The 18726-nt window shown below is 66.4% G+C and overlaps 12 protein-coding genes across 12 annotated transcripts; 4 read left to right on the forward strand and 8 right to left on the reverse strand.

Annotated features, from left to right (window-relative positions):
* Positions 1-30: 30 nt before the first annotated feature.
* MJAP1_001253 (uncharacterized protein) lies at positions 31-1791 on the forward strand (the record flags this gene model as incomplete). Its single annotated transcript, XM_060265216.1, has 1 exon — positions 31-1791. The coding sequence occupies one exon, from the start codon at positions 31-33 to the stop codon at positions 1789-1791; it is 1761 nt and encodes a 586-aa protein (XP_060121199.1).
* An 8-nt stretch (positions 1792-1799) lies between these two features.
* Positions 1800-4870, reverse strand: MJAP1_001254 (uncharacterized protein; the record flags this gene model as incomplete). The annotated part of the gene is made up of 3 exons (XM_060265217.1): positions 1800-1845; positions 1914-4711; positions 4736-4870. 3 exons carry the CDS (start codon positions 4868-4870, stop codon positions 1800-1802), a joined length of 2979 nt encoding a protein of 992 aa, XP_060121200.1.
* A 58-nt stretch (positions 4871-4928) lies between these two features.
* On the forward strand, positions 4929-5963 carry MJAP1_001255 (tRNA-dihydrouridine(16/17) synthase [NAD(P)(+)]; the record flags this gene model as incomplete). Its single annotated transcript, XM_060265218.1, has 5 exons — positions 4929-5029; positions 5085-5266; positions 5289-5372; positions 5394-5874; positions 5921-5963. 5 exons carry the CDS (start codon positions 4929-4931, stop codon positions 5961-5963), a joined length of 891 nt encoding a protein of 296 aa, XP_060121201.1.
* Positions 5964-5984: 21 nt separating this feature from the next.
* Positions 5985-7652, reverse strand: MJAP1_001256 (uncharacterized protein; the record flags this gene model as incomplete). The annotated part of the gene is made up of 2 exons (XM_060265219.1): positions 5985-7364; positions 7389-7652. 2 exons carry the CDS (start codon positions 7650-7652, stop codon positions 5985-5987), a joined length of 1644 nt encoding a protein of 547 aa, XP_060121202.1.
* A 45-nt stretch (positions 7653-7697) lies between these two features.
* Positions 7698-8416, forward strand: VPS28 (Vacuolar protein-sorting-associated protein 28; the record flags this gene model as incomplete). Its single annotated transcript, XM_060265220.1, has 4 exons — positions 7698-7712; positions 7736-7987; positions 8010-8269; positions 8296-8416. The coding sequence occupies 4 exons, from the start codon at positions 7698-7700 to the stop codon at positions 8414-8416; spliced, it is 648 nt and encodes a 215-aa protein (XP_060121203.1).
* SEC59 (dolichol kinase) lies at positions 8417-10838 on the reverse strand (the record flags this gene model as incomplete). Its single annotated transcript, XM_060265221.1, has 2 exons — positions 8417-8941; positions 8964-10838. The coding sequence occupies 2 exons, from the start codon at positions 10836-10838 to the stop codon at positions 8417-8419; spliced, it is 2400 nt and encodes a 799-aa protein (XP_060121204.1).
* A 59-nt stretch (positions 10839-10897) lies between these two features.
* Positions 10898-12008, reverse strand: MJAP1_001259 (uncharacterized protein; the record flags this gene model as incomplete). Its single annotated transcript, XM_060265222.1, has 4 exons — positions 10898-11250; positions 11274-11432; positions 11455-11661; positions 11684-12008. 4 exons carry the CDS (start codon positions 12006-12008, stop codon positions 10898-10900), a joined length of 1044 nt encoding a protein of 347 aa, XP_060121205.1.
* A 65-nt stretch (positions 12009-12073) lies between these two features.
* Positions 12074-12849, forward strand: PRE10 (proteasome endopeptidase complex; the record flags this gene model as incomplete). The annotated part of the gene is made up of 2 exons (XM_060265223.1): positions 12074-12301; positions 12325-12849. The coding sequence occupies 2 exons, from the start codon at positions 12074-12076 to the stop codon at positions 12847-12849; spliced, it is 753 nt and encodes a 250-aa protein (XP_060121206.1).
* Positions 12850-12885: 36 nt separating this feature from the next.
* MJAP1_001261 (uncharacterized protein) lies at positions 12886-14181 on the reverse strand (the record flags this gene model as incomplete). The annotated part of the gene is made up of 1 exon (XM_060265224.1): positions 12886-14181. The coding sequence occupies one exon, from the start codon at positions 14179-14181 to the stop codon at positions 12886-12888; it is 1296 nt and encodes a 431-aa protein (XP_060121207.1).
* Positions 14182-14264: 83 nt separating this feature from the next.
* MJAP1_001262 (uncharacterized protein) lies at positions 14265-15959 on the reverse strand (the record flags this gene model as incomplete). Its single annotated transcript, XM_060265225.1, has 1 exon — positions 14265-15959. One exon carries the CDS (start codon positions 15957-15959, stop codon positions 14265-14267), a length of 1695 nt encoding a protein of 564 aa, XP_060121208.1.
* Positions 15960-15974: 15 nt separating this feature from the next.
* ERF2 (protein S-acyltransferase) lies at positions 15975-17103 on the reverse strand (the record flags this gene model as incomplete). The annotated part of the gene is made up of 2 exons (XM_060265226.1): positions 15975-16824; positions 16847-17103. 2 exons carry the CDS (start codon positions 17101-17103, stop codon positions 15975-15977), a joined length of 1107 nt encoding a protein of 368 aa, XP_060121209.1.
* A 28-nt stretch (positions 17104-17131) lies between these two features.
* rio2 (non-specific serine/threonine protein kinase) lies at positions 17132-18703 on the reverse strand (the record flags this gene model as incomplete). The annotated part of the gene is made up of 1 exon (XM_060265227.1): positions 17132-18703. The coding sequence occupies one exon, from the start codon at positions 18701-18703 to the stop codon at positions 17132-17134; it is 1572 nt and encodes a 523-aa protein (XP_060121210.1).
* Positions 18704-18726: the final 23 nt, after the last annotated feature.

Raw genomic sequence — 18726 nt, forward strand, 5'->3', positions numbered from 1 at the left:
ACTTTTTGCTTACCAAACCTCCACTTGTGCATGGTAGGACGCAAGCGGGGGCGGTGGGACGATGCGCCTCGCAAGCGCCGCGCTGCGCCGAGCGGCGCCGTGGATGTAGGCAAGGGGCGCATCATGGATCTTTCGGACGAGTGCCTCTTGCATGTCCTCTCGTTTCTCGACGCAAAAGACGTCGCGCGCGCCGAAGGGGCCTGTGCACGCTTCGCGCGACTCGGTCGGGCGAGCGCCGTGTGGCGCGAGTGCTTTGTGCGCGAGTTTGTGATGAAGAGGGGCAGCCTGCCTCTGGATGCGGCCATAGAACCCCTGCTCGCACACGACGCATCGCGAAAAGGGCGCGCACTCGCCACACTCCCCCAGCGCTACCAGCTCGGTCGAGGGGAGGTGCCGAGCGTGCAGCCCGACTGGCGCAGGCTGTACCTTGCGTGGCGCAACTGGCACCTCGGGCGCGTGCGTGTCGCTGCGCTGGGCGACGTGCCTGCGCAGCAGAAAGAGGGGCGCTCTGATACCCATGCCTCGGACACGCTGGTCCAGGCCTCGCCGAACCTCGTCTTTACTGCGCCACGCACCGGCGCACGCGCGCTGCCGGACGTGACGCCGGACGCGTTGGTGGCGGCGCTCCCGTACGTGTCCGTGTTTCTTGCGGACGCGCCGTCGAGCGAGCGCCACCTTCCGCTTGCGCGCCTCCAGCCGTACGCACTCGCCGAGGCGATTGCAGATGCAGCGCAGCGCGACGCGGCGCTCCTTGCATTCCTCCAAAAGCACGGCCTCGCACTCACCGAGATGCGGCTCGAGCATACGGCCGAGGCGTGGAGCGTCCGCCTGTGCCTGTGCTTCCAGCCGGGGGTGCTGGCCGTGCTGTCGGTCGCCGTGCGCACCTCGCTCGAGGTGCACCTCGACCACGTACTCCTAGTCCACGGCGCGGCACGCTGGCGGCCGATCCGCCAAGCGGCGTTTGCCCGCCAAGTGCTCGTTACTTGCACGGACGACTTTCGCCTGCAAATCTGGCACGTTCCGCGGAGCGGGGCGCCGGCGATGCTGCGTGCGCTGCGCAGCAGCAGCAGCCGCTGGCCGGCGTCGGTCGCGCTGCGGCCACTTGCCTCGAGTGCCTACCAGCTCTCGATCACCTACGCGACACCCGTGCGCGGCGCGTGGACCGTGACGCTGCAGGAGCTGCTGCTGCGCCTCACCCCGGCCGGGCTCGAGGTGGGGAGCCGCGTCGCGCATGCGTCGGCACACGCAAACGTGCATGGACGCCTGCCAACCATTACGAGCATCAGCTACGACGATCCCTACATTGTGATTGGGACAGATACCAATGTGCTGGACGTGTACGAGGTGAGCCATGCCGGCCACGCCCCCGTTGCCGCCGGGCGCGCGGCGAGTGCGACGCCCCGCACTGCGAATGCGCTCGCGATCCGGCACCTGCGCACGCTGTACGGCCACACGAGCCGCGTATGTAGCGTCGCGCTGAGTGACGGGCGGTGTGTGTCGGGCGCCTCGGACGGCAGCGTGCGCGTATGGAGCATGCGCAGGCCGCCCGGCGAGCACGTCGCGACGCTGCACGGCCACGTCCCCACGCCCGACGACCGCGGCCTGCTGGTCCCGCTGCTGCCGTATGCGCCCTCGACACGCGCCACGACACTGGCCGAGCTGGCGCGCGAGCCGATGCATGCGTACGGCGTGATCAAGCATGTCAGCGCCGCGTTCGACCATATTCTATGCATCACGGCCGGGCGTGTGCGCCCTGCCGAGCAGGTCCAGATCTGGCACTTTGCGTCGTAATTAGAGGTCTACTGCGCGGCGCGCCGTGAGGAGCGCATGCCCAAGCGCATGCGGCTCCGTCTCCAACAATGATTGTACATGATAGGCAAACGAATCGGCACTGGGTTAGTAGGGCGACGTACTCTGCATTGCCGTACACGGCCTCGACCTGCACGGCGCTCGCGAGCACCGGCGGCTCGGCCGCGAGGTGGATCGGAATCGTGACACGGAGCTTGGCCTGGGCAGTGTCGAGCAGGACCGTCGCGACGGCCTCGAGCGTTTCGCCGTCGTCGGTGAGGCGCACGTCGATCGGAAAGTGAGCGCGTGCTCTGGCGAGGTCCGCGGACAGCGCGCGGCACACACACCAGTACTGCGCGACGGTGCGCAAGACATCCGGCACCTGCGTCGCGGCCGCGGCCTTGACCTGCGCACGGATCACGGCGAGCGCCGCACGGTGCATCGGCGTGGCGGCAACCGACGACAGCGGCGAGATGACGGCACGCTTCACGCCGCCGCGCCGTGCGTCCAGCTCGAGCGTGACTTGGAGCGCATCGCAGTGCGTCAGCTGCAGGAGCGTCGAGGTGCTGTTGGCGATGCGCCACTGCATCAGACGCTCCACGTGCTCGACCTGGCGCTCGAGGCGCACCGCCTCGCCGGGCGAGCACCCCTGGATCTGCTGGCTGATCGCCCGCGCCGCGCGGATCGCCTCACTTGCCTCTTTGATCTTGCTTGTGGTCTCGTCGACACGCCCTTGTACGCGCGTGAGCTGGCTGACAGCGTCGTTGTGCGCGGTGCGCACGCCTTGCAGGTAGGCGTCCTGCTCGTCGATCTCCTCGTACAGCGTGCGGAGCTCGTCGGGGTCGCAGTTGGCGATCGCCGCCTGGCGCTCCTGTGCCGTGGCGAGCTTCTTGGCAAGCGCCGCATGGTGCGCGCGCAGCGGAGGCAGACACGTGTTCACGAGGCGCGCACGTCGCTCGTCGACCGCGAGCGCGTCGCGCCGCAGCAGGTTGCGGTGGTGCGCAAGGAACGCAGCCTGGTCCTCGTCAAACTGCATGTCTGTGCGCCAGCCGTAGTAATCTGTCATTGCCGCAGCGCGAGCGGCCTGCTTGTGCACACTCAGCTGGCTCTTGAGATTGCGCCGCACGTCGCCGTCGGGCAGCTGGCTCCATTCCTGCACAAAGACGGGCGGGCGCGTAAAGAAGTCGGCCTCCATCGCCTGCAGACGCTCCCTGCCTTCTTCAATGTGCTGTTTCAGCTCGGCACACGCGTTGCGCAGCGTACGCAGCATCGGCGCCGCACCGCTCGCCAGGCGCGCCGCATCGATGAGCGAGAGGGACGCAGTGCGCTGGGCAGACCGCTCGATAAACGTCCGCGACGCCGTCATATTGTCGTGGAACGTCAGGTCGATCAGGTGCAAGAAGTCGTCGAGGTGCATATGGAACGAGGTATCGGCAATGCTCTCGTCCATATCGCGCATCGGCGACGAGATTCGGCCGCGTTGGCGGAGCATCGAGTGGATAAAGGGGGAGCGGGGGAACGCCATGCCTTCTGTGCCCCCGATCGACGCACGCGCAGGGCCGGCGGGACGCACGGGCGACGGGCGCCGCGCGGTCGCAAACGCGACGGGCGTGCCGGACGGAGGCGTCTTGGGCACGATGCGCTTCGCGGGTGAGTGCTTGTACTCGGGCGATGGGACGCCGCCGCGCAGCGACTGCCGATAGCGCGAGGGCGTGCTCGGCGAGCCTTGCAGCGCATGCGGCGTGCTGCCCTTTTGCGACGGCGGCGTACTCGGCTCCGCCTTGAAGCGCGGCGTGCTCGGCTCGGTTTTGGGGGGCGGCGTGCTCGGCTCGGCCTTGTACGAGTTCAGCACGCTCGGCGCCTTGATCGGCGACATGGCCTTGGGCATGCCGGGCGACTTGAGGGGCGACTTGATCGTGGGGGTGCTCGGCGACTTGACCTTGGGAGTGCTCGGCGACGCAGCACGGGGCGTTGCACGCTGCATGCGCGGCGTGCTCGGCGACCTGATTTGCTCCTCGGTAAGGAGCATCGTCTGGCGGCGCTCCGGCGAGCGTTTCGGCGAGTCGCGCTCCGGCGTCGACGGCGCTGACCGCGCAGCCTCGGCAAACTGACCCCAGACGGCCGTCATTTCCATCGCCGACTCGTTTGCGCTCGACACGCCCGTGGTATCCATCGAGGCGGAGGCGTCCGCAGAGGCGTCCGCAGAGGCGTCGGCGGACGTATCGACCGATGCATCCGGCGCCGCGCGAAAGGCGGCCGTAAACTGCATCGACTCGGACATGTCGCTCTCGTCAGCATCCTCCTTCCACGCCTGCGTCATTTCCATCGTCTGGCTGGCGTCGCTCTCGTCTGCACCCTGTTCCCAGGCGCGTGTCATTTCCATCGTCTGGCTTGCGTCGCTCTCAAACGAGTCGGCCGTGAGATCCATCGAGACCTCTTCCGAGGTATCCGCGCCGCTCGGCACCGGCGAGCCGCGGTCCATGAGCTGCTGCGCCGGGCGTATGCTCATCGTCGGCTCGTCCTGCTCAAAGTCGGTCTTTTCCTGGTGCGCACTAAAGGTAACTCGGCGCTGGCGGCGAGCCTGCTCGATCTCGGCGCTTGGCGGGATCGCAATCGTGTGCTCCTTGCGTGCGCTCAGCGGCCCGGTCGGCCCGGTGGCCTTGGACGGCGACGCCTTGGACGGCGACGCCTTGGATGGCGACGCCTTGGACGGCGAGTGCAGCAGGGCCGCGTACGGGTTCGGGAGGCCAGGCGACTGCATCGGCATATCGACGAGCCCCTGCAGCGACGCGCGCGTCGTCGACTCGACCATATTTACGATATCCTCACTAGGCATCCGGATATGCGCCCGCTCGACGTTTGGCCCGAGGCCTGTCGGGCTCTGAAACACTTGCGGCGTCGCGCGAATGGCACTTTTGCGGGGCTGCGTTAGCGGAAAAAAACATACTCGTGCGCGGCGCTCGGGGCTCTTGACGCCACCCATGCTCACTGTGCGCTTCCTGCGTTCCTTTACAGGGCTCACATTCTCTTTGTTGGGCGGCGCGATGCCGCCCGGCATCGACTGGCGCTTGCGCGCCTCCATGGTCGAGATCAACCTCCACGCGCTCCCAAACAACACGACGCGTTCGTCACGTGATACCATGCGGCCGTGGTTTCAGTACGGCGCGGCGCCGATGGTGAACCAGTCGGACGTCGCGTTCCGGCTGACGGCCGTGCAGTACGGCGCCACGGCGACGTGGACGTATGTCGCTCGGCTTATGCAGACAAATGTATACAGTGCCGGATTTGGACGATAGAGAGACGTGGGAGGGACTCGTGCGTGCGCTCGAAATTGGGCGCGCCGCGCCCGAGAACCGCGACGTGGTCTCGGGCGAGCCTGCGCGGCAGATTGTGCAGCTCGCGGGCGACGATGGCGTGGCGCTTGCCGCGGCGGCTAGGCGCCTCGCGCCGTACGCGGACGGATTCGACGTCAACCTCGGTAGGTTGCGTGGCTTATGCAGGGTGTCCCCAGCGCCGCGCACAGGAGGGACACTACGGGGGCTACCTGTTAGGGCAGCGGGACTGGCCGCTGGTCGAGAGTATCAGTACGTCGTCATGCTCACCAGCCTCGGCGCTCGTTCATAGCACGCCGCTCCCGGTCTCGGTCAAGCTGCGGCTGTGCGACTATGCCGCGGATACGCCCGCGCTGGCCGTCCGGCTTGCGCGCGCCGGCGCAGCGGTCGTCACGCTGCATGCGCGGCACGTCGCGCCGAACCGGCGGCGCGCCAACGCCGCGAAGCTCACTTACGTCTACGACGTGCGCACGGCCCTCCTCGACGCAGGGCTGCATGCGTCACAGCCCGGCGGCCACTGCCATGTGCTGAGCAACGGAAACGTGCGCGGCTGGGCGGATGTCGTGGCGAACCTGGGCGCGACGCACGCCGACGGCGTCATGGTCGGCGAGCCGCTGCTCGAGCAGCCGCACCTCTTTGCGCCGTCGGTCCAAAAAAAAGCCACTGCACTCGACGCGCTGGACACCTATCTTGGCCTGTGCGAGGCCTACCCCCACGACAGCTTGCCGATGCAGCGCGTGCACCAGCATGTACAGTACATGATCAAAGGCGGCTTTGCGCCGAGCCGCGAAACGCGGCAGCTCCACGATACCCTGCGCAGTGCGCCCGACGTCGCGACGATGAGAAGGGATGTTGTACACTATGCTACTCGGCCCTGCGCTGCCGCTCCGCCTCCATAGCCAGAACGCGCGCCGCGTACGGGTGCTGCAGCAGCAGCGGCTTGCTGCGCCGCACCTCTTTGCCACTCGCCACGAGCCGCTCCCACTTTTGGGCGAGCGAGCAGATCGCCTCGCGCCGCAGCGCAATCGCATCGGACCGCAGCTCCTCGACGCGGGGATGCAGCGTCACGACGCACAGAAACAGGGGGAGCATGACGAACGAAAAGAGCCAGCTCGGCGTTGCGAGCTGCGGCGCGCTCTCCGCGACGGGCTGCGTAAAGTCGAGCGTCGCCCAGTGGATGCGCTGCGTCGCGTCCGATGTCGGCACATGCTCAAAGCCCATCTGCGCCTCTTCGTACGCAAGGCCGCTCCACGCGGCCGTCTGCAGCCAGTGCTCGGGAAAGTACCACGGCACGCTCGACACGCGCGCCGGCAGACGCGGCAGCTCGAGCATCGCCGCCTCGGTTTGCTCGGGCTCTGCTGCAGGGCTCGGTGCGGCGGGCGCGGCGGGCGCTCGGGGCGCGGCGCTCTCGGCACGCTCGCGCCTGCGCTTGCGCACCAGCAAGACGCCTTGCACAATCGCAAACAGCAAAATCGCAACTGCGGCCATCTTCCACGCAAACGGCGAGCCCTGCGCGAGAAAGATGAGTGCAAAGAACGTGGCACGCATCACGAGGCCGAGGAGCGTATCGAGGATCGCGACAATGTCTTGGAGCAGGAGCCACGTATCGTCGGTCCACGGCGGCGCTTCGCGCCCACGCACCATCGCGCCGGGTGCCTGCACCTTCCACTGCTGCAGATCGTGCAGGCGCGCCACCGCGAGCAGCGCCTCGTTCAAAAAGGCGAGGCGGCGTGCGACGATGCGCTGCATCGGGCGCATATCGCCGGCGGCAGTGCACTGCAGGTACGGCCGCCCGTCGACGTGCACCGGCTCGTACTTGTATACGATGTCCACCGGCGGCTGCTGTGCACACACGTCGCGCAGTGGCGTCCACTGCATCACCTCTTTTTCGATCAGCGCCACCGACGCGGCACGCAGCGCCGCGTCCTCTGCCGCGACGCACGCGGGCTGGTAGTCAAACGACGCCGGTTTTACGAGGCGCGGCGCGTCGCGTGCGCCCTCGCCAATCTTGCCGAGCTCGTCAAAGTAGCGGGCGTAGCAGGCATAGGTCACGACGATCGCGTGCCCCAGCGCCTCGAGCTCGCTCGGCTTGAGGCGCACGACAAACTCCATCAGCGGATTGCCGGCCTCGCGGAAGTAGCCCGAGGCCAGCAGCGGGTCCGGCGCGGGCGCAGGCGCGGGCGCCGGTGCGCGGACGAGGGCGTCGGGCCGGATGGCAACGTGCAGGACAATGCGCCCCGTTTCCTGTGTGAGATCTCAAGTGCGTACCTCTCGTGCAAGTGTATCCACCACGGCAGAGCCCTCGATGAGCTGGCCCCGGTGGATGCAGCGCACGCCGCGGGGATCGAGCGTGTCCGGCGCCCAGAGCGCCGGCATCGCCGCCTTGACCTCGTCGACGGTCCATGCGCCGCTGCAATCCAGGACGCGTGTATGAGCATCTCCTGGATCCCGTATCTCTATGCAGACCATCTCGCTCTGCGGCGCGTCCGGCCGCCCGTGCGGCGCGCCGTCGACCCGCCGCCGAATCTCCATGGCGTCCGGGGTAAAGGTTCCACGTGGATCCTCACGTGGTGCACCATGAACGTCTTCGAGGTAGGCGCACGGGCTGACCGCAGGAGCAGCGGCTGTACCACACGAGCCAGGAGCGCGAGAACTATGAGAGCATGGCGACACTATTCAGCCTGATCTCGTGCTTGGACTTTTTGGAGCGCGCCTACGTCCGCGGCGCCATCGGCGAGGACGAATATACCCCCGCATGCGCGCGGCTCCTTGGGCAGTACAAGACGGTGATCAAGCTGATTACCGATCCGACCAAGCCTGCGCCGTTTCGCTTTGACAATATCGAGGCGTTTATGGCGTACTACGACGTACGTATACAAGCTCATGCAGATGGACTACCCCGCAGCGGCGCACCGCCTCCAGCTCGGCGTGCCTGCCACCGTGGAGCACGCGAGCGAAAGCAAGCCGCATGCTGCCGTGCATGCGCAGCTTGTCGCGGAGACGACACAGAACTTTATTACGCTCATGGATGCGCTCAAGCTCAAGATGCGCGCCAAGGACCAACTGCACCCCCTGCTGAGCGACCTGCTCAGCGCCTATACCAAAGTCGGTGCAGCGGACGGCGAGGCGCGCGAGAAGCTCCTCGCGTGGTACGTGCTTGTTTGCGCTGACGCAGGCTCATTACACTTAACAAGCTCAGTGCGAGCGAAGAGGTGGACGAGACGGCGGCGCGCGAGATGCTCTTTGATATCGAGCACGCGTATACGACGTGGTTCAAGAGTCTGCAGGGTTCATAGCTACGAGACGGGGAAGAGCGATCCCAGCACGAGGCCAAGCACTGGCAGGACCAGGTTATCGTTTTGCTCCGAGATGCCCTCGACGATTGCGAGGAACACGGATATAATAGTGAGGTTCAGTACGTCGAATGCCTCGACCATACGGAGCATGCGCAGGACAAACGCGGAGAGGACCACGCTGCCAAAGAAGGCAACCGTGCCTTCGATCGTCTTGGACGAGTGCGGCCAGTGCACGCGGCCGTAGCGGTGCCCGACGATCGACGCGCACGAGTCGCCGATGCCGAGCACGAGCAGGCCCAGCTGCTGCAGCAGCGCCGAGCGGCTCTCCATCCAGAGGCCGGCCGCACACCCGCTGAGCAGGTAGATGTGGCTCAGGATCACAAGTCCCGAGTCCTTCGAGTCAAGGAACTGGCTCAGGAAAAAGTGCAGGCTCGCGCCGACCGGGTACACGGCGCAGTAGCGCAAGTACTCGCAGAATATAAAGAGCGAGAAGGCGACGCTAAAGCCAAGGTACATAAAGGCGGGCTGCGTTAGTCGAGGTACGTACATCCCATGCGATGCCCGGAATGAACAAAAAGACGGCGAGCACATGGAAGAATTTCCTCCGGCCGTTCACCGTCACTGCGAGCGCGGGCCCGAGCGAGGTGCGCTCGCCCTCGGCGTGCGGCGCAGCGAAGCGCGACGCGGCGAGCGTGCCGGCGCGCTCGCTCGTGGTTGGCATCGTCTTGGTGGCCGACGTCGTCTCGGCGCGCGCGGCGGCGCGCCGCTTCATCGCCTGCGCCTGCACCTGGTCGCCGACGGTGGCGTACTGCCAGACGCGGTTCACCATGAGCTGCAGCGAGAGGAGCGCAATATTGCACAAAATGCCCCAGTACACGAGCAGCGCAATGCGCGACCACCAGTAGCGCCCCTGCAGCATGAAGCGCGCCACATACAGCCACGGGTTCCGGCGGCCCAGCATCCACCACACCCACGGCCCCAGTGTGCCAATGATCAGCAGCGCGGAGAAGAGGAAAAAGGCGAGGGCGAGCAGGCGGCGGTGCAGGTTGCGCTTGTCCGGCCACCGCAGGCGGTGCGTCGGGCGCTGCGCGAGCACGCGCGAGAGCGCCAGGAGCGGGCTCAAAAACAGGCCGACGAGCAGCATGCCCGTCACGAGCGCCAGCTGGTACGCGAGCAGCACGCTCGGCGTGCGAAAGGTCTTGACGACGCTCGGCGTGCCCAGCTTGGAAAACGTGAGGTAGACCGCCTCGAGGAGCAGCGTCGTGTTGAAAAAGCAGGCCATCGACAGCTCGCCGAGCGTGCAGTTCTGCCGCGCGATGCGCGTCCAGGCATACACCGAGCACTGGAAGAGAAGCGCATCGACCATCGTCTCCCAGATGCTCAGCGTGCCAAACAGGAGCCTGCTCTGGCCGAAAAAGTACAGCGCGATCTTCACCGCGCCGATCAGCGCCGTGACGCCGAGCGCGAACGCGACGTAGTAGGCGAACGCGGTAAACGCCGGCATGTTTTCAATCTGCATGTGCTTGCCTTGGCGCTTACTCTGGCGGCGGTGCCACGTCGTGGCGAGGATGTGGATGCCAATGACCGTGCCAAAGATGACGTGCGTGTCGAGCATCGCACAGCGATCGCGGGTCACTTGCGCATGGTCGTCGTAGTACGTGGGCCCAATCGACGGAAGGAGTGCCGCGCGCCACTCGGCGTCCGGCTCGAGGCTCATGCGCAGCGGCGAAAACGGCCCGCGGCCGTCGCGCGGCACCGCGTCCAGGAGGTAGACGCTGGAGAGGAGCGGGATCACGAGCAGCGCATACAGTGGGTCGCTCATGTCGGTCTTGCGCAGGTAGCGCACACGCGTCGCCCACATCGTGCACGTCGTGTTGAGATGCGTGACAAAGCACGTCAGCGACAGGAGCGTGAGGAAGACGAGCTCGGGGAGCTTTGCACGCACCTCCTCGTTGCCTTGCGCGTACATTTTGTAGGCAACGCCGCACGCAAGGCCCACAAACAGGCATGCCTCGGCGATGGCACGCATCAGCGACGAGGTCTGCGGCACGACCGCACGGCCGCGGCGGATGCGCGCGTCCTGCGGCTCGTCGTCCACCGCGTACTCGTCCACGTCCGCGCGGGAGAGCGACAGACTCGGTATGGTGCCCGAGCGGCGCCCAGACGAGCGGCGCCGCTCCATGGGCGTTTTGCGCGCCTCGCGCGCCGGCTGCGCGAGCTCGCGCCGGCTGCGCCGCGTGCGCAGCGGGACGTCTTCGTGCCAGAGCGCGTCGGAGCTCGCCTCGGCATCGTTTCCGCTGCCGTCGTACGCTGTATCGTACGTCATCTTCTTGGGGGGCGCACCAGCAGTTCGCCCGTGCGATCCACTCATGCCGTTCACCGCAGAGGCGTCCGAGTCCCCGTTCCTTGCAGGGCCCCGCATCGTGGCCACGGCCAAAAGCACGCTGCAGGTCCCACCTGACTAAGCTCTATGACCACGTGCTAATATCGTGCGCGCTTTGGTGTGCGGTCATCGGATCCGCTCGCCGGGCGGCCGTAGCCGCTCGTAGCGGGCCCATCGCGGTCGCGGTACGCGCGTGCGCCGTAGCCCGCGTCGGCATCGCGCGGGCCGTCGCGGAAGGCGCGCGGAGGCTCGTCGCGTGCGAATCCGCCGCGGCCGCCAAAGCCGCCGCCGCGCCCCAAGCCGCCGCCGCGGCCACGGCCGCTAAAGCCCTCGTCGCGCGGGCGGCCGCTGAAGCCGTCGTCGCGGCCAAATCCCCCCCGGCCGCCTCCCCGGCCACGGAACCCGCCGCGGAATGCACCGCCGCGTCCGCGGAATCCCCCGCCGCGTGCGTCTGGGTGAGTGTGTGGTACGTACATGCATCGGCGACTGCCTTGATTTTGGGCTTACGCGACTGGCCGCCGAGTCCGCCGCCGAGGCGTTTCGGCTTCCAGTCCTTGACGGTGCGTCCCCGCTCGACGTCGACCATGACGCGGCGCCCGTCGATGCGAACGCCCTCTGCGCGCGAGTATGCGGCTGGGTCAGTCGTGGTACATACTACGCATATCGCGCTCCCTCTCGAATAGGATGAATGCATACCCCCTGCTTTTTCCGTCGCGGTCGCGCACGATGGCGATGCGCTCGATCGGCCCGTACCGATCAAACTCGCGGCGAAGCTCGCGCTCGGTCGTGGTGTAGGCCAGGCGCGACAAGAACAGCGTCTTGAATGGGTCGCCGATGGCGTGGGTATCCTTTTTGGGGTCGTCTGTGTGAGTAGGCAAGCGTACATTCTTCGCGCATGCGCTTCTGCGTCTCTTCGCGCGTGCGCTTCTTTTCCTCGCGGCGCAGCTCGGTCTGTGTCACGATCGCATGGGTACGTGTCGTGTCTTCGACGTCGGTCGCCTCGCCGCGGTCGGCGACTTCCTGGCGCGCGCGCTCGAGAAAGGCGGAGACGCCTTCGAGCGGCCGCACCTTGCGCTGCTCGATCTCTTTTTGTGTCCGCTTCTGCGGCGGCGCGTTCCAGTCGCGGTCCTCCTTCAAGGGCGTCACATACTCCAGCGGCGGCCGCGCGACAAACAGCCGCAGCATCTGCGGCGGCAGCAGATGGGTCATGGTGGTGCGAGTTCGGCCGAAGGTGATCGGTCGTGGAGGGACGCGACGCTTCGACCTCCGCAACGATGGCCTCGCAAGGGACGGGGTACGACCTTTCGGCGAGCACCTACTCGCCTGATGGGCGCATCTTTCAGATCGAATACGCGACCAAGGCTGTAGAGAATGCAGGGACCGCGATCGCGGTGCGGACCAAGGACGGTGTCGTGTTTGGCGTCGAGAGCCTGGTGCCGTCGAAGCTGCTCGTGCCCGGCGCGAACAAGCGCATCTTTACGGTGGCGGACCACGTTGGCCTGGTACGTTTTCCATGCTCACACAGACCTCGGCGGGCCTCACGGCCGACGGCAAGCACCTCGCGGGGCGTGCGCGCGACGAGGCGAACAACTTCCAGGACAATTACAAGCAGTCCGTGCCGGTCAAGACGCTTGCGGAGCGCACCGCGCTGTACGTGCAGGCGTTTACGCTCTACTCGTCTGTGCGTCCGTTTGGCATTTCGTCGATTGTCGGCGGCGTGGACGAGACGCGCGGGCCCCAACTCTATGTCATCGAACCGTCGGGCGTCTTTTGGGGCTACCACGGCTGCGCGATCGGCAAGGGCAAGCAGTTTGCCAAGACCGAGGTCGAAAAGCTCTCGCTTGAGACGCTCACGATGAAGGAGGCGGTCGACGAGGTGGCGCGCATCATCTACAAGGCCCACGACGACGCAAAAGACAAGGAGTTTGAGCTCGAACTCTCGTGGGTCGGTGCCGAGACCAACAACGTGCACCAGCCGGTCCCGGCAGAGCTGCGCCAGGAGGCCGTGCGCAAGGCGCAGCAGGCGCTCGAGGAGGAGATGGAGGATTAGTCGTACGTAGTCTATAGCAGCGGTGTCACCGCTCGTCTAAGAGTGCGTGTGTTGTACGCCAGCCAGAAGCAGACAGAGCAAAAGCTGGGTAAGGACAAGCGTCAATTCAAGGACCGTTGCAAAAATCATGTTTGCACGGTGCAGCAGAAAGGTGGGGACCGTAATTTGCATAAGAATCGCCTGGAAATACAGGGGGCGGTGCGAGCGCAGGGCAGGTGCGAGCCAGGGGGGGTACGCACGCCGCGTGCTCGGCGCATGCAGCACGTCAGACATCCACACAAGTGCGCGTGTCGGCAGCGCGGCAAGCACGACGTTCACGCGGGGGCCGTCGGCCGGCGCACCCGAGCGGACCAGCACCCGGTAGGCCAGCGCATTCTGCACCAGGTCGCGCACGACACCAGCGAGCCACCCGTGCGACTCGGGGGCACGCGCGGTCGACGCGGAAAAGAAGGGCGCATGCGCCTCGAGCGTGAGGCGCAGCGACACGCGCAGCGGGCGCGCCACCTTTGGCCGCTCCTCCCACACCGGAATCGAAGGGCGGGGGCGCAGCGTGCGGCGCACCTCGTAGCCCAGCACTTCCGAGTACGGCGTACTCGAGCCCGAGCCGCGGCCAAAGGGCCACTCGTTGGGGGGGACGTGGCGCAGCATGTTGCCCGCGTCCTCAATCTGCGCCTGGAGGCGGTGCATCAGCGCTTCCATCGCCTGGCGCTTGTCCAGGTGTGGCGAGCCGGGGTGGAACGCAGCACGCCGCGCCTGGCGCGCCTCGTGGTGCCAGAACTGGCGCGAGGACTGGCGGTGGAGCATGCGCTCGTCAAAGTAGACGTGGCGCGTCGCGCCGCCGCCGCCATCGTCGTGCTCGCTGCTTCCGTGCGCCTCGGGCTCGGTGCTCTCCGAGTCGGGCGAGTCGTCGACGTGGTACTCGCGCGGGGGGGCGGCCCACGTCGCGCGCTTGGCACGCTTCGCCTTGCGCTGGTCGTCACTGTCGAGCGACTGGAGCAGCAGTCGCTCGAGCTGGCCCTGGGTATCGAGTGTGCCGGCACTCACAGAGCGCGGCATGGAAATGTGCGCATCTTCGCTCGACGCAGGTATAGGGAGGGTGTGGTGCGACTGCAGACTCGTCTCCGACAGCGTCTCTTCGGTCTCTGCCGCCGAGGGCGCCGCCGAGGCCGCCGCCGAGGTGCCCGCAACCAGCACGTCGCTCGTGCTCGGCGCAGCCGTCGCGACCAAGGGTTCAGGCCGCCGCTGGGCCACCCGAATCAAGCCCGGTGCGCGATCCTGGCGCTTGCGCGCCGTGCCGCTCCGCGCTTTGTCGCTCCCGTCCAGCTTCGGCATCCGCCGTGGTGGAGCGCAGCGCGTTTCCGGATGCGCGCCCTTGCAGGGTGATCGGGCCCGATCTATGCATACTGCTCCAATCGCTACGGAGGATGTGCGGAGGACGGGGGCGACGCGCGGCTCGGTGACGGCGCGCGCTGGGGTGTGGGGGGGGCGCCGGGCACGATGCCGACCCACTCCCACACACGCTGCCACTCGCCGTGCCACTGCGCCTGGCGCGTGCGCACATTCGCGTTCTGCTCCACAATACGCGCGACGTGCGCCCAGCGCTGGCGGCGCACGCGGGGGTCCGGCTCCGTGGCGAGCACCACGTCGCGGAGGTGCGCGGCGGGCATCTCGCGGGGGCCGTCGCCGTGGGCGTGACGCGTCGCCTGCTCCTGGAGACGCGCGTAGACGTCGTGGACGTACGTCTTGTCCTCCGCACGACGCACCCGCGTGCGCCGGACGCGCTGCAGAACCGAGTAGACAAGCATCGCGGCGAGGAGCGACACGAGGACGCGCAGGCGGCTCTCCCACACGAGATCGGCGAGGTACAGACGGAGGCGGCACGCGACAGGCATCGCCGACCGCTGCGACGCAAACCACACGCCACTCGGCGTGGAAATCTGCACAAACTCGGACGAGGCATGCTCGCCGAGACCGGCGGTCGCCATCGCCCACACCGACGAAAAGGTGGGGGCGTCGACCTCCTCGTCGACACGCTCGAGCAGCAGCGCACGCACACTCGACGCGGGCACGGCGTACCGCCCCAGCGCATGGCTCGGCGCATTCGCATGCGGCGCCGCACGGCCGCACTGCACCTGGCCGTGCCAGTGCGCGAGGTAGTCGACAATCGCATCCGCAAGCTCCGCCGCAAGCACAAGCTTGTACGTGTCGGGCACGCACTGCGGCGCGGTCCACGACAATGGCAGCGCATACGGCAGCAGGGGGACACGCACAACGCCGGGTGCCTCGAGGACATAGTCGGTACTCTTGCACGAGCGGATCGCCCTGTTGCTGCACACGGCATGGTCGGGGCACGGCGTGCACTGCGGCGCAAACGACGGCGCAAGCACGGGCTGCGCGTGCTCGTCACAAAAGCCAAGCGTACGCGTTTGGTGGCAGTAGTACAGCCAGGCGAGGGCAAGCGCCCACACAAGCCAGCGCACGAGTGTCGCACGCCAGTGCACGAGCGACGCACCGAGCGGACGCACGGCCGGCTCGGACGGAGGCGAGGGGGGGTGCGCGGCAAGCGCATGCACCTGCTCGGGCGTGCGTGTCTTGGTCAGGGTATCGGCCCGCACCGAGCGGGCGGGCGGCGTAGCGACGTCGGCCCGGGGCACGCTGCGTGCACTCTTCTCGCTCGGCGGCGCAAGTGCAGGCTCCGGCGGCGCGCTCGGCGTGCGCGGCACGCGCGCCTCGTCTTCGTCCTCTGCCTTGGGACGCGCTACCCGCGGCGATGCCGACTGAAACGGGTTCTCGTCGCCAAACTTGATTTCGGGCGTCGCACGGATCGGCTCCTTTCGCTCCTTGATCGGTGTGCCGTGCAGTCTGCTGATGCGCTCCTTGCGCCCGGGACTCGCGACCGGGCTGTCGGACACGCGCTGCGCTTTGCGCACCTGTTCGTGTTGCGCCGCCGCCGGCAGCTGGGGGCGCACGTACGTATTAAACGACTCGACAAGCGCCGACTTGCGTGCCCCGCTCGGCACTGCAATTTGGTACTCGTGCAGGATCGCGCGCAGGTCCGCGACGCGCAGCGCGTTCGCGTCCGTCCCGCCGTCGATCCGCGCGCCGACCATGAATGTGGAGGAAAACTACAAGGAGGCGCCGGGGCGGTAGCGCCCCGGCACCGGCCGGCCGAGGACGACGTACGCGTTGCGCGCCCAGTTCGCGTACTGGAACGGTGTGCGCCGCCGTGCGCGGGCGGTGGTATTTGCAGCGTTCGGCGGGGGCGTCGCAAAGTCTTTGGGGACACACTGCGCACGGATCGCCGCCGAGCATGCGCTCATCTTACGCAGCACGGCGTTGTCGTGCATCCACTCGCCGGACGGCGCGTGCATATCGTAGAGCTGGTGCGTGGTCTCGAGGCGGATCTGCTCGACCGTGCTCCGGTTGCGCAGCAGGAGCCACGTGTGGTAGATAAAGAGGCAGGCCACGGGGATCATCCACACGAGCGCGAGCCAGAAGAAGGCGACGCTCGACGGCGATGCCTTGAGCGCATGGACGAACCCACGCTCTGCGCCGGGCGTGCGGGGGCTCGCGAGGCGGTACAGGTGCAGGATACACCCGACCAAGCCCATCCAGCTCACGCCGAGCATATGAAAGAGCATCGCATAGAACGTCGTATAGTTGCGGCGGCCGATGCACGCATTAAGAAAGACACAGTGGTGGTCCAGGCCGTCGACGCAGTTGTCGCACGAGCGGCAGTGACTGCAGCGGGGGGGGCGATACACCTGGCACGCATTGCACCACTTTCGGGCAAAGAGCATCTCGATGCCTTGGGAGGGGTCGCCGCCATCGTCGACACGCTTCAGCGGCACGTCGATCTCTTTCGGCGCACCGAGCGGCGGCTCAATGTCAAAGGGCGACTGCTCGGGCGCCTCGCGCTCGGGCGTGGGGTCCACGTGCCGCGGAAGCACACCAGGATCGCGGAACGCAGTGACACTGCGTGAGTATAGATACTTACAACATCGCCGCAATCGCATTCAGCCAAAAAAACGCGCCGAGGATCACCACCGCAGGGCTCACATGCAGCCAAACAAATTTGGCTTCCCACCCGATCCACATCGCAGGCACCGCTAGAAAGAGGACGAGCGTCGTCACAATAATCCACGGACTATCTTTAGAGGTCTGCACACGCCCACTCAAAAGAGTATACGTCTGGCCTTCGTACGCAGCGCCCTCGGCAGGCGACGCGCCGCGGCGCACCGCGACATGCGGCATGTCAGTAACCTCCACATAGTGCTACAGTCTAAAAGGCGAGCGAGTCGGCCACGGTGCGCTCCTTGTTGTGCTTGGCCTTGCCGCCGCCGTGGCGGCGTCCGGTCTTGGTCGCCTGGGCCTTGCGGCCGTGGTGCTTTTGCTCGCGCCGGGACGTGCGGACTTGCGACACGGCGACGCGAGTAGCAATGTCGGATGAGTCGAGCTTGGGACGAGACGACGTGTGAGGAGCACGCGAAGCCGTTTCGAGAGCATCGTCGTTGTCCTCGGCGTCTTTATCGTCCTCTTCTTCGTCGTCTTCATCGTCTTCGTCTTCGTCATCGTCGTCATCGTCGTCTTCGTCGTCGTCTTCGCCCTCCTCATCGTCCTCACTTTCCTCTGCACCCTCCTTTCCATGAATGCGCATGCTTTCGATATGTTGCGACAGCACATCGTCCGTCACATTGCCGTAGCCACTCGCCTTGGTAATCTCGTCGAGGCGCGGCTTGTCCTTTGGCATCGTCGCGACCACCTCGTCAAACTTGGGGTATTCGTCCGACTCGAATCGGAACCGTTTGCGAAAGAAGCGGCGGACACAGTCCACATCGCGCTCAAAGTAGTAGTCCGCATTGGGGTGGTCGATGCTGACCATCTGCGGAAAATCGATCAGGATCGGCTCGACCTGGATACCGTCCTCGAACGTAATGAGCTCGTCGTCGTCGTCTTCTTCTTCCTCCTCCTCCTCCTCTTCCTCCTCTTCCTCGTCCGCGTCGTTGAGCACGACGCGCTCAAAGCCCTTGCCCTGCTGGACCGTCGCACCCTCGACCGGCTTCGGCTCGTCCTGCTCCTGCACAGGTGCCTGCATCGGCTCGGCAAACTCCTCCTCGTACTCGTCTTCCTCGTAAACCTCGCGCACAAGCAAATTAAACTCGTTAAAGTCGCCGTGGATCAAGCCGGCGTGTGCGAGGCGCACAATGAGCGCCATGAGTGCCGCGTACAGCTTGCGCACCTGCGCCTCGGGCATCGCTGAGATCTGGCGCAGTGGGTACGCATCGATAAACGACATTACGAGCGTATGCCGCGCCTGGTCGATCGGCGTCGGGACCGGAAACTTGTGCTCGTGCAAGACTTGCATAAATTCGTACTCCTTCTCTGCCGCGAGGCGGCTCATGTACATCCAGCTTGCGCTCTTGCGCTTGCCCATGTAGTCGCGCTTCTCCTTGATCTTGCGGAAACTAATGCGGCCGAGGCGGTGCAGCTTCAGCACGCGCTGCTCGCCCTCCTCGCTCGCCACGACCTGGATATCGCTCTCCTTGCCGACGCCGATGCGGTGCCCCACGCTGTAGATCGACTTACGCTTGCTCAGTGCGCGCACCGCAAGGTAGTCGTACCCTCCGTACGTCAGGCGGAATCCGTCGTACGCATTGTTCTGCACGCGCGCGACGAGCTTGCGCTTCGCGAGGCTGCCGAGCAGCTTGCTGATACCCGAGTGCCGCAGCGCCGAGATCTGAGCAATGAGCGTCGACGGTACCACCTCGTGGTTCTTGGAGCCCATCTCCACCGCAGTCAGCACGCGGAACTCGTCCGGCGTGATGTACCGCACATCCGTTGCATCCAAACGCATGGTGGAAGGACTTTTTTTTGCCC

Source organism: Malassezia japonica, chromosome 2, assembly GCF_029542785.1.
Source record: "Malassezia japonica chromosome 2, complete sequence".
Classification (NCBI taxonomy): Eukaryota; Fungi; Basidiomycota; class Malasseziomycetes; order Malasseziales; family Malasseziaceae; genus Malassezia; species Malassezia japonica.